Genomic DNA, 12830 nt, shown 5'->3' with positions numbered 1-12830 from the left:
GGAGGAGGAGGAGGTCATGAGGGCGGCTCTGGCTCCCAGGGTGCTCGGCCTGCGAGGCCCTGTTCTGAGCACTTTATCCACAGCACTCTGTGCCTCCAGGCGGGCACCAATATTATCCCCACTGAACACAGGGGGCAGCTGAGGCCAGGGAGGTGAAGCCACTGTCCGGGGCCACCAAGCCAGAAAGAGGCCGAGCCAGGATGAATCCAGCTCAGAGGCTGAGTTTGTAAACCTTGGGCTGGGCTGCCTCTCAGGGAGAGTGGGGGCCTGAGGGGTGTCAGAGGGCATAGGGATGCCAGGGCCACCTCCAGCAGCCAACATCTAGGCCACACCCACCCGGCTCAGGCGCGACACAGCCAGAGAGATGCACGTCTTGAAGTCATCTGGGTTCTTCTTGCAGAGACAGGTGATGAGGCTGACGGCAGCCGTGACCACACCCTGCAGCGGCAGAGGAGAGACAAGTCAGGCCCCTGGGGGAGGCGGTACCTGAGAGCAGAGGCTCAGGAGCAGGACAGGGTCAGGATGTGTGTGCAGTCAGGAGGATGGGGTTTGGGGTGTGCACGTGTCACTGTGCGTGCTTTAGGGGTGGGGTGAGGAGGCCACGGGGCCTCGGGCACCATGGCCAGCACTGACCTGGGTGTGTGGGGTGTCCCTCGCAGGACCCCAGGCAGTTGGGTAAGGAGCAGTGAAGGGGTGAGACTCTAGAGGGTTGGGACTGGGGGGTGGGACAGGGTCAAGGTTTCTGCGCTGGTGGGCAGGTGATAGGCGCTGTTGGGGGAATCTCCAGGTATTAGAAACAGAGTGGGATTTTCTAAGGGACTGGGTGCTTGGTGAGGGGTGTGGGGGTCACTGGACAGGATCCCTGGCCAGCCAGGGGAGTGTCAGAGATGGGGATGGGAGGGTTTCTGGACACTTGGGCAGGTAATGAGTACCAAGGACACTGGATCATGGTTTCTGATGTCTGGTGAACGTCAGGGCCGAGGGGGGGCACCAGGCATCCAGGGGGGTCAGGGCTGAGGTGGGAGCCCTGGGTATCCAGGGGGCGTGAGGGCAGGCGGCTCACCATGTGCTGGTCATTGAGCAGATGTACCACGCGCGCCGTCCACTCGCCCATGGGCACCAGGTCAGGCGAGGCCTTGTAGAGTCGCAGGAGGCACAGGGCCGCACTCTGCTTGACGCTGTCCATGCTGTCCCTGTGGGGACACCATGCGGGGCAGGGGAAGCAGAGTCAGTGGCTCCAGCCCTGCACACCTCCCCTCCTCTCCTGTTCCTCCCAGGAAGGGTGTGCAAGGCCAGCGAGAGGGACAGAGAGCCAGGCGGCTGCAGGATCCAATCTGGCGCTGACCTCATGGCCCACCAGGACTCAGTGTCTTCATCTGCAAAATGATTGCATCTCAGTAACCTCATGGGGTCCCTGGCAGGGCTCAGGAACATGTCAAGCCTGGCTCTGCACCTTCATTCATTCACCAAGCACCTACTGGGTGCCCATGGGGTACCAGGCACTGCTGTGGGCGCCATGGATAGAGCAGTGAACAAAGTGGTCCAAACACTTGTCCTCACAGGGCTTACATTTCAGACAGCACCACGAAAACACATACATCAAATACTGTCAGGGCTGGGCATGGTGGCTCACGCCTGTAATCCCAGCACTTTGGGAGGTCGAGGTGGGAGGATCACTTGAGGCCATAAATTCAAGACCAGCCTGGGCAACAGTGAGACCCAGTCTCTTCAAAAATACAAAAATTAGCCAGGTGTGGTGGTGCAGGCTTGTAATCCCAGCTACTCCGGAGGGTGAGGTGGGAGGATTGCTTGAGCCTAGGAGGTCGAGGCTGCAGTGTGCCACAACTGCGCCATGCACTCCCTCTAGCTTGGGTAACAGAGTTAGATCTGTCTCTAAATAAATAAAAAAATTAAAAAATAAACAAAACAGAGTAACTTAATGAGGAAAGACTGAAAATCCTCTGCAACAGAACATCCCAGGCAGAGGGAACAGCCTGTGCCAAGGCCATCAGGAAGGCGGAGCCCGTGCGTAGGAGGAGCAGCGAGGAGGCCTGGGCGCTGCGGAGGCCTGCAGGCTGCGGCCCGAGCCGTGGGGCAGGAGGGCTGCAGATAGGACAGGGAGGGAACAGAGGGCCAGACCCTGCAGGGCCTTGTTGGCTGAAGTGAGGACTTGGCTTTTTACCGATTGGGAGATGAAAGCCGCTGTGGGTGGTGAGCAGAGAATCAGCGTGACGTTAACACGACAGCAGGAACAGCTACCCCCGGGCCCCTTCGGCCTGTCCAGCACTCCCACAGGTCTCTGGGTGGATTCACACGTTTATCTTCTCTCCACAACAAACTGAGAAAATGGGTGTATTTTTGATCTGGCTTAGGTTTTTAAAGGGTCCCTCTGCCTGTTGTGAGGGAACAGACTTTGCAAGGCCCTTTTGAATCCAAGGGAACATATTCACAGGTTCTGGGGGTTAGGTTGGCTCACGCCTGTAATCCCAGCACTTTAGGAGGCTGAGGTGGAAGGATCACTCGAGCCCAGGAGTTGGAGACCAGCCTGGGCAACATAGTGAGACCCCCATCTCTACTAGAAATATGAGAATTAGCCAAGCGTGGTGGCGCATGCCTGTAGACCCAGCTACTTGGCAGGGTGAGGTGGGAGGATCGCTTGAGCCTGGGAGGTGAAGGCTGCAGCCTGGGTGGCAGAGCAAGACCCTGTCTCCAAACAAAAAAAAAAGGGTGGGGGTACTTTGCAGATATGATGAAGTTAAGGATCATGAGATGGAGAGAGGATCCTGGGTGATCCAGGTGGACCCAATGTCATCACAGGGTCCTTATAAGGGAAAGATACAGTTCAGAGTCAGAGAGAGATGATGTGAGGATGGAACAGAGGTCAGGCAGGAGAGAAGATGCCACACTGCTGCCTTTGGGGATGGGGAGAGGGGCCACGAGCCAAGGAAAGCAGGTGGCCTCTAGGAGCTGGAGAAGGGAAGGATGCAGCCTCTCCTCTAGGGCCCCCAGAAGAGACGAACCCTGCCCACGACTTGATTTTAGCCCCGTGAGATGGATATTGGACTTCTGACATCCAGAACCAGTGTTTGACACTGCTGTCAAGACTGGCCCAGCTATGGCCTATCAGTAAAGGGTTTCCCAGAAAACACCCAACAGACAGCGAAGGACACGGGAGAAATCCTCAGAGGGGAGAACTGCACGAGTCAAAGGCCTGTGGTAACATGTCTCACTGGATGTGCAGCCACCCAGCAGGTGGCTCCTGCCATCAGCCAGGCAGATACTTGCCCAACTGACGCCTGTTGCTACGGCCTCCTAAAGTGCTGGGAACCCTCGTGTGCTGCAGCTGGAGGCGGACACAGGGACAGGCCCTCTGGAGAGGCTCTGGGCTTCCTCTGTCTAGAAAGGCCACTGCTGTGTGTGAAGCAGACCAAGACCAGCAGTGCTGCCCCCAGACTCCCACCCTACAGAAACGTTCACTGCCCAATGGTCATCAAGTTAGAACCAGAAACCAGCAAGAAGCCTGGCCACAGACAATGCTCCATTTGTGAGGCCACTTTCCCATCTCCGTCACAGCGCGCATCTCCCGAGCCCTGACTCCGGGCCACTTTCCCACCTCCATCACGCGCGCATCTCCCGAGCCCTGACTCCGGGCCACTTTCCCAACTCCGTCACGCACGCATCTCCCGAGCCCTGACTCCGGGCCACTTTCCCACCTCCGTCACGCGCGCATCTCCCGAGCCCTGACTCCGGGCCACTTTCCCATCTCCGTCACGCGCGCATCTCCCGAGCCCTGACTCCGGGCCACTTTCCCATCGCGGCCACGGCGTGCATCTCCCAAGCCACAGCGCATCTCCCGAGTCCTGACTCCGGGCCAAACTCTGCTCTAAGTGTTCCCGCACAGCTCGCTCACTCCCCACCACAGCCCTCTAAGGACGCGGATTCTATCATCTCTATTTACAGATAAAGATACCACACAAAGGAATAAGAGATATTTATCAACTTGGTTAAGTGGAGTAAGGGCTGTGGTGCTACTTAGGAAAAGGTTAAACTACACAATATCAAGCTGCATATCCAAGCATAAAAAATAAAACCACCAAGTCAGGCGCGGTGGCTCACGCCTATAATCTCAGCACTTTGGGAAGCTGAGGCCACGGAGGATCACGTGAGCTCAAGAGTTCAAGACTAGCCTGGGTAATATAGTGAGACCTTGTCTCTATAAAAAATTCAAATATTAGCCAGGCGTGGTGGCTTGTGCCTGTAGTCCCGGCTGCTGGAGTGGCTGACGTGGGAGGATCACCCGAGCCTGGGAGGTCAGGGCTGCAGTGAGCTGTGATCATGCCACTGCACTCCAGCCTGGGCAGCAGAGCGAGACTCTATCTCGAGCAAATCACGGATATGCACTACAATGTGGATGAACCTGAAAAACATCTTGTTGAGTGGAAGAAGCCAGACACAGAAGGCCACCTACTGTGTGGTTCCATTTCTATGAAATGTCCACATTAGGCAAATGCGTGACAGAAAGCAGATTGGTGGCAGCCAGGGGCTGGGGGGAAGAGGGAATGGGGAGGGACTGCTAATGGGTACAGGGTCTTTTTTTGGAGTGATGAATGTTCTGCAATTAGGTGCTAGTGGTGGTTGCACAGCATCATGAGTATACTAGAAACCACTGAACTGAACACCTTCAAATGGTTAAAATGACCAGGCACGCCTGTAATCCTAGCACTCTGGGAGGCTGAGGCAGGCGGATCAATAGAGGTCAAGAATTTGAGACCAGTCTGGCCAACATGGCAAAACCTCGTCTCTACTAAAAAAAAAAAAAAAAAATAGCCAGGTGTGGTGGCACACACCTGTAATCCCAGCTACTCAGGAGGCTGAGAGAAGAGAATTGCTTGAACTCAGGAGGCAGAGGTTGCAGTGAGCCAAGATTGCACCACTGCACTCCAGCCTGGGCAACAGAGAGAGACTGCCTCAAAAAAAAAAAAAAAAAGGCTAGCTGGGAGTGGTGGCTCACACCTGTAATCCCAACACTTTGGGAGGCTGAGGCAGGAGGATTGCTTGAGCTCAGGAGTTCAAGACCAGCCTGGAGCCTGGGCAACATGGCAAAACCCCATCTCTAAAAAAAAAAAAAAAAAAAAAAACAAAAATTAGCCAGGCATGGTGGTGCACGCCTGTAATCACAGCTACTCAGGGGGCTGAGGTGGGAAGATCGCTTGAGCCCAGGAGTCGGAGCTTGCAGTGAGCCAAGACTGTGCCACTGCACTCCAGCCTGGGCAACAGGGCAAGACCCTGTCTCCAAAAAATAAAAAGTTAAAAAAAAGTCTACCTACCAAATAAAGTTCCTCCGCACCCCAGTCACTGTCGAGGCCAAGTTTCCAGCGTGGAGGGGGCAGCCTAGAGTCAGGCAGCCCCACCCTGGCCCCTTGACCCTGGCAGAGCACCACCCCTCGGCATCCACTCCAGGGACAATGTCACCTGCACCCACACATGTTGGCCACGCTGGCCTCCCTCTCAGTCCTCAAAGTGCCCGGTTCTTCCCTCTTCAGGGTGGCTTGTAACCTCTGTCTCCCCCAAGCTGATGCTGACTGCCTGTCCTTGTCCTAAAGAAACTGCTGGCAGCATTCGCGACTGGCCACTCCCTCCTCCATCAAAGTTCTCAGCGTTCTGAGGCATGGCCTGATCCTGATTTTCCTCCCACACCCCTGATCATGCCTCCCATCCCCCCTGCCAGAGCGTAACACGCTGGGCTGCACCAGGGCCACTCAAGGGCCCAGCCTTTGGGGATTCCCAGTTAACACCTGCCCTCAGGGTCTTCACCCGGCCCGAGCTTAACTGCCATCAATGCCCATGCTGTCAGATACAACAGCCCCCAGAGCACTGGAACTGTGGCGAGTCCAAACTGAGAGACGCCCACAACGCCACATTCCAAAGACTTAGCACCAAACACGGATGTTAAATAAAATAGCTCGTGAATAATTTTTATGCTGATTCAGTGTCAAAGTGATAATATTTTGGGTGGATCAGGTTAAACTGAAATATTAAATACTAGAAAACAGAAAAACACCTATGTGGCTTGCATTATATATTTTTTTTAGACAGGGTGTCACTGTCACCCAGGCATGATCACAGCTCACTGCGGCCTGGGCCTCTTCACTGCATCCTGGGCCTCTTGAACTCGAGCAATCCTCCCATCTCAGTCACTTGAGTAGCTGGGATTACAGGCACACATTTTTGCATTTTGCTTTTTGTTTGTTTGTTTTTTGTTGAGATGGAGTCTCACTCTGTCACTCAGGCTGGAGTGCAGTGGTGCAATCTCAGCTCACTGCAACCTCTGCCCCCTGGTTTTACTCAATTCTCCTGCCTCAGCGTCCTGAGTAGCTGGGACTACAGGTGTGCACCACTGCATCCCACTAATTTATTTATTTTATTATTTTTTTTTGAGACAGAATCTCGCTCTGTCACCCAGGCTGGAGTGCAGTGGCGCAATCTCCACTCACTGCAACCTCTGCCTCCTGGGTTCAAGCGATTCTCCTGCCTAAGCCTCCCGAGTAGCTGGGATTACAGGTGCCTGCCACCACACCTGACTAATTTTTGTATTTTTAGTAGAGACGGGGCTTCACCACGTTGGCCAAGCTGTTCTCGAACTCCTGACCTCAAGTGATCTGCCTGCCGAACTCCTGACCTGAAGTGATCTGCCCACCTTGGCCTCCCAAGGTGCTGGGATTATAGGTGTGAGCCGCCGTGCCTGGCCTGTATTTTGCATTATATTTTTATTGGACAGTGCCGATCTCTCTCAGATCTCTTTCCCTCCCGCCCTGACTCCCTGCAATCCAACTTCCTCCCCAGAGTCCTACTCAGATGTCTAATACACATCTCAAATTCAGCATGACCAAACCACACTCAGGTTCTGCCCTCTCTGACCCATTTTCCTATAACCTTTGTCACATTGCTGAAAGGTCTGCCATCATTCACTCACCTGTTCAATGTCCCCACCTCGTCCTAGCACAGCACATATAATCCATCGACTCTACTCCCGAAACATGCCCTTCTCATAACCACATGACCGCCACAGCCCTGGTCCAAGCCACCGCGAGCTCTGACCTGGACCTGGTGACAGATGCCTGGCTGGTCTTGCTGCCCCACAGTCACCCTCTACAGTCTGTACTTCTGCTTATGATTTCCTGGCCTATTTGAATCTGGGGATCAGCCTCTTTCATTCGTTCTGGAATATTTTCAACCATTATCTCTCTTCGAACACTGCCTATGTCACAATCTCTCCCTACAACTCTAAATGGCAATTCTGTTAGACATTCTCCATCTTCCATGAGTCTTTGTCTCTTTCCTAAAATCCCCATCGCTTTGTCTTCTTTGGGCTGCATTTTGATGTCTTTCTTCAGTTCTACTGCCTGGTCACTAATTCTGGCTTTGGCTGTGTCTACTCTGCCAACTAAATTCAGACACCTAATTTTTTTTTTTTTTTTTTTTTTTGAGACGGAGTCTCGCTCTGTCGCCCAGGCTGGAGTGCAGCGGCGCAGTCTCGGCTCACTGCAAGCTCCGCCTCCCGGGTTCACGCCATTCTCCTGCCTCAGCCTCTCCGAGTAGCTGGGACTACAGGCGCCCGCCACGACACCCGGCTAATTTTTTGTATTTTTTAGTAGAGACGGGGTTTCACCGTGGTCTCGATCTCCTGACCTCGTGATCCACCCGCCTCGGCCTCCCAAAGTGCTGGGATTACAAGCGTGAGCCACCACGCCCGGCCAGACACCTAATTTTTTTAACATTTATTTGCTTTTTTTTTTTTTTTTTTGGTTTAGACAGGGTCTTGCTCTGTCACCCAGGTTAGAGTGTAGTGATGAGATCACAGTGAGCTGCAGCCTCATCCTCCCAGCCTCAAGCAATCCTCCTGCCTCAGCCTCCTGGATGGACTACCCAGGCACACGGCACCCCACCCGGCTAATATTTTAGTTTTTGTGGCAATAGGGTCTCACTATGTTGCTGATCTTGAACTTCCGGCCTCAAGTGATCCTCCCGCCTCAGCCTCCCAAAGTGCCTGGATTACAGGTGTGAGCCACTACTGTGCCTGGCAATTTCTGACTATTTCAATTATATTTTCAAATCTGTTTAAACTTTACTCATATTTTAAAATGCTTCTCTTATTTATTGAAACGTATGAAATATACTTCTTTCACATTCTGTATAATTCCAATTCCAAAGTTATTTTGTGTTTTCTTTTTTTTTTGAGACAGAGTCTTGCTCTGTCACCCAGGCTAGAGTGCAGTGGCACGATCTCGGCTCACTGCAACCTCTGCCTCCCAGGTTCAAGTGATTCTCCTGTCCTGCCTCAGCCTCCCGAGGAGCTGGGATTATAGGCATGCGCCACCACACCTGGCTAATTTTTGTATTTTTAGTAGACATATGGTTTGGCCATGTTGGCCAGGCTGGTCTCGAACTCCTGACCTCAGGTGATCTGCCCACCTCAGCCTCCCAAAGTGCTGTGATTACAGGCATGAGCACCACGCCTGGCCTTCTGTTTTATTTCTGCTGGTTCTCCCTCATGGTGTCTTGTGTCGTGTGTTTAGAGATTTTTGGCTGTGAGCTACTCATATCACTTGGAGCTTTATCTGTGGATATCACTGAAGCTTGTGGTGAAAATGGGCCTCCTCAGAAAAGACTCATGTTTGCTTCTGTGAAGCACTAGGGGAACCTCCAGTTTCCATCACTTTAAACTAAAGGTTGACTTAGGGGCTTTTGGACTACCCAGATAGGGTAAAGTCAGGCTGAAAACCAGTCTGAGGGCTGCTCCGTGCCAGCGTTTCAGACAGGTAATTTTCCTCATAGTCCCCAAGGGGGTTTATTTCTAGGTCACTGTCACTTTGAAGTATAGCCTTCAAGAACTTCTCAGACAAGCTTTGTCTTCTGTTCCCAGAGGCTGCAGGGCCCCAAAACCGATACTCAGGTTCACCCAGTTCAGCAAATGCCTTCTAAGCAAATGCTGGCTCCAGCACATGGCTCATCTGCTTGGGTGCCTGGTTTCTCTTAGCTTGTGGCCTGTGTGCTCCTCATTTTCTGGCTACCTCATGAATCCATTAAATAATATTGTCTTTTGTCTTTTATCCAATATTGACAGTTAGGTTTCAGGGAGAACATGAGTCGGGTAACTAGTTGACCATACTGCCAGAAATAGAAGTCCCACCTGTGTGCACACCAAGCTGGAGTACACTGGTGCAATCACAACTCGTTGCAGCCTCGACCTCCCCAGCTCAGGAGATCCTCCCACCTCAGCTTCCCGAGTAGCTAGGACTATAGGTGCACGCCACCATGCCCTGGCAATTTTTGGTATTTTTAGTAGAGATTGGGATTTTGCCATGTTGGCCAGGCTGGTCTCGAACTCCTAGACTCAAGCAATCTACCCGCCTCAGCCTCCCCAAATGCAGGGATTACATGAGCCATCGCGCCTGGCAAATTCTACACTTCATCCTGCAATTCTTCCATCACCATTTGTCTCCCGCTCCAGACCATGAACACAGGAGGGCAATGACCATGTCCATCTCTGGACAATACAACATCCCCAGCAATCAGCACAGTGCCTGGCACATAGTATGTGCTCAGTAAATGTTTGGTGAATGAATGGAGATGAGGAAGTTCTGGAGGGCCGTCACCCACATAGCATACAGTTATCCCTCTTATCGTAGGTGCTACAGTTCTGCAGTTCAGAGACACCCCACTGGCTTTGCGGGGAAGCAGCCTTACACCATCAAGTCAGCTTCGTATCACGGGAAGAGACAAGTATGGGGCTGCCACCGGAACCACTGGGTCCCCAGCCCAGCGTTAGCCCACATCCCGGCTGGGAGACCTTGGGCAGGCGACAGAGCCTCTCTGAGCCTCACACTTGGCTGGGACTCATCACCCCCATGCCCCCCACTGCCAATGGGTCCCCAGTGCCTTACCCGGCCACCAGGATGCGGGGGATGTCAGCGGCAAAGGCCTCACCCATCTCCCGGCTGCCCACGTTGGCGATGCAGTGCAGGGCCAGGCACATGAAGGTGGGGTTGCGGCTGGCCAGGTCATTCTTGATGGCGTTGTTGATGAGGCGGATCAGCTCCGAGTTCGAGTTCACCAGCACAGAAATGAACAGGTAACCCTGTGGGGAGGGAGGTCGTGGATGGCTAGGAACCTTGTGACTCAGTGGCCCCAGATCCAACCCTCAGATCCAGGAGTCCAGGCTCCCAGGCCCTCCTCCCTCAGACCCACGAGTCCAGGCCCCAGATTCAACCCTCAGACCCGGGAGTCCAGACTCCCAGCCCCCTCCTCCCTCAGACCCAGCAGTCCCGAGCCCCAGACCCCCTCCTCCCTCATACCCAGGACTCCAGACCCCTAGACCCCCTCCTCCCTCAGGTCCAGGAGTCCAGACCTCCAGCCCCCTCCCACGCAGACCCAGGAATCCAGACCTCCAGCCCCCTCCTCCCTCAGACCCAGGAGTCCAGGCCCTGGCACTCCTCTCTCCAGACTCACTATTTGCTTCTCTGTGTATTTATTGGAACTCAACAGATTCACAGCCTCCATGTGCCCAAAGTCAATGTCATGGCCAAGCAGGAAGATGAAAAGCAGTTTACACACATATTTTTTCTTACTGTAGCCATCCAAGGCTTTGTCTCCTAGGGCAGAGGAAGGAGGAAAGGGGAGCCAGAAATGAGGAAGGGTCACAGGATAGGTCACAGGAGCCCCAGCTCCCAGCCCCCTTCTCCCTCAGAGCCAGAAGTTGGGCCCCCAGCCTACCTTTGAACTTGGAGCGGATGTTGGCCAGTTCCTTGTTGATTCTCTTAATTTCCGCCTCTTTGCTCTTACCTGGGAGAGGAGGAGGAGGGTAGGCAGTGAGGGGTCTGGGGAGTCAGCCACCTGCCCTCTCTTTCCTAGGCGCGGCCCCAGCCAGCGGGAAGGGCAGATCTTCTCCGCCTCCAAGCCCTGGGGCTCAGGACAGGCCAGGACCCCTTCTCTGGCTGGGAGTTGCAAAGAGGGAAGAACCACTGCTGGCTGAGACCCACAGCACAGAGCACACACCCTTGGGCTGTCCCTGACTTCCTCTCTCCTTCCTCCTCCCACTGTGGCCCCTGATCTTTGGGGCTCCTCAGGGCCCAACACGCTCCCTGAGAGCTCCTGTCCCCACTCCCCACATGCGATGAACATGTGATGAATGAATGAATGAATAAAGAGCTTGGCCGGCCACAGGGTGCTCACCCCTACCACTGAGCTCACTGCCTCTTCTCCCAGTTCTCAATCCCATGAAGGTCCCACTGTCTACTCAGTCATCAGGTCAGACCCTTGGGTGCTGTCCTCACCCCCTTTGTCCCCACAGCCATGGCTTCATCCTCTCCCGCATGGCCTGTCCCCACTGCCTCCTGTCCCCTGGCTGCCAATCTCTCCCCAATTTATCTGGGACATTCCTACACCTCTGACAGGACTTGCTTGTGGAATAAGCACAGAAAGCCTCCCCTGATCCTACAGGCCAGGTCTCTGCTTCCTCCGTGCTCCTCAGTGCCCTACAGCACCCCCTTCGGAGCACAATCCGACTGGATGCTCTCGGCTGCCCTCTCTGCTTCTCCTGTCCCTGTTCCACTCACCCAGACTTCATCCCTCCCTTGACAGGTTCCACCGTTCCCTCTTCTCCTCCAAACAGAACCTGGACATCCTCACGCCAATCGGGCTACTGCTTCATCCTTTTTAATTTATTTTTGAGACAGGGTCTTAGACTGTCACCTAGGCTGCAGTGCAGTGGTGCAATCATAGCTCACTGTGACCTTAAATTTCTGGGATCCAGTGATCCTCCCGCCTCAGCCTCCCAAAATGCTGGGATTACAGGTATGAGCCACTATGCCCAGCCACCTCCTCCTAACTTGACCTTCAGAACATGTCCTGAGCACCTCCATGGTGACCACTTCATCCAGACCCCATGCTCACTCGCTCAGGTCAATGAAGCAGCCTCCCCTCTGGCCTTCTTGCCTCCCTCGTGTTTTCATATCCTGGGCTCTGTGATGCCAGCTGGGGGTGCTCCACTCCACGGCCCATCAAGCCCCCTGCCCCTGTCACAGCCACCCTGCCAGTGTCACCCCTCAGACCCCTACTGTCCATCCAGGCCCCCTGGCCTCCATTCTGCTCCGGGAACATGCACATCCTCCTGCCTCAAGGGCCTTCACACAAGCTGTGCCCTCTTCCTGGGGCCACCCCTCCCCTGTCATCTTCCCATCATTTGGGTCTCGGCTCCTGCCACCTCTGAAAGCCCGTTCCGTTTCACTTCCTTAAAGCCAGTTCTTTATTATTCTGCTTAAAGAGTTATTTTTCAAAAAGTCCTCTCTGGTACATTTCACCATGTCACAATTTTATCTCTCCACTGTCGAACTTCCTCCCACTTCAGACTATAAGCATCAGGAGGGAGCTCCTAGAGCAGTGCCCTGCATACAGCAGGTGCTCTATAAATGTCTAGTTATCTAAGGGGCAGAGATCTGCTCTGACCCACATCCTTCAGGGTGTAGTCCCCAGCAGGGTGGGATGTCCATTCAACAAATGAATCAGTGACTGAGAAAGCAAGTATATGTGCCATCCTTCTCTCTAGAAATCCTGTCTTGTCCCTGCTCCCAACTTCTATGGAAGCTCCCATAAGCCTCACTTCAGATATCACCTCCTCCAGGAAGCCCCTCTGATCAGCACCTCCTGATCAGTGCTAAGGGGACCCTAGCGCTGCACCATCCAATATAGCAGTTGCCAACCAGTGGCTCCTGAGACCCTGAAATGTGGCCGCTCCAAACTGAGAGGGGCTGTCAACAGCAAACATACGTGGG

General features: G+C 53.9%; 1 protein-coding gene across 4 annotated transcripts in view; it reads right to left on the bottom strand.

The window, feature by feature from the left end:
- AP2A1 (adaptor related protein complex 2 subunit alpha 1) overlaps positions 1 to 12830 on the bottom strand; it is a 40209-nt gene that overhangs the window by 14329 nt on the left and 13050 nt on the right. For all 4 annotated transcript variants that reach the window (XM_030821074.1, XM_030821077.1, XM_030821073.1 and 1 more), the window contains exons 2-6: positions 10774 to 10842; positions 10510 to 10652; positions 9945 to 10138; positions 1064 to 1193; positions 337 to 438 (exon numbers count right to left, since the gene is read on the bottom strand). In XM_030821074.1, the coding sequence (XP_030676934.1) occupies positions 337 to 438; positions 1064 to 1193; positions 9945 to 10138; positions 10510 to 10652; positions 10774 to 10842 (638 nt within the window). The remainder of the gene's footprint in view (positions 1 to 336; positions 439 to 1063; positions 1194 to 9944; positions 10139 to 10509; positions 10653 to 10773; positions 10843 to 12830) is intronic.

Source organism: Nomascus leucogenys, chromosome 10, assembly GCF_006542625.1.
Source record: "Nomascus leucogenys isolate Asia chromosome 10, Asia_NLE_v1, whole genome shotgun sequence".
Taxonomy (NCBI): domain Eukaryota; kingdom Metazoa; phylum Chordata; class Mammalia; order Primates; family Hylobatidae; genus Nomascus; species Nomascus leucogenys.
This window is presented reverse-complemented; position numbering and strand designations above follow the sequence as displayed.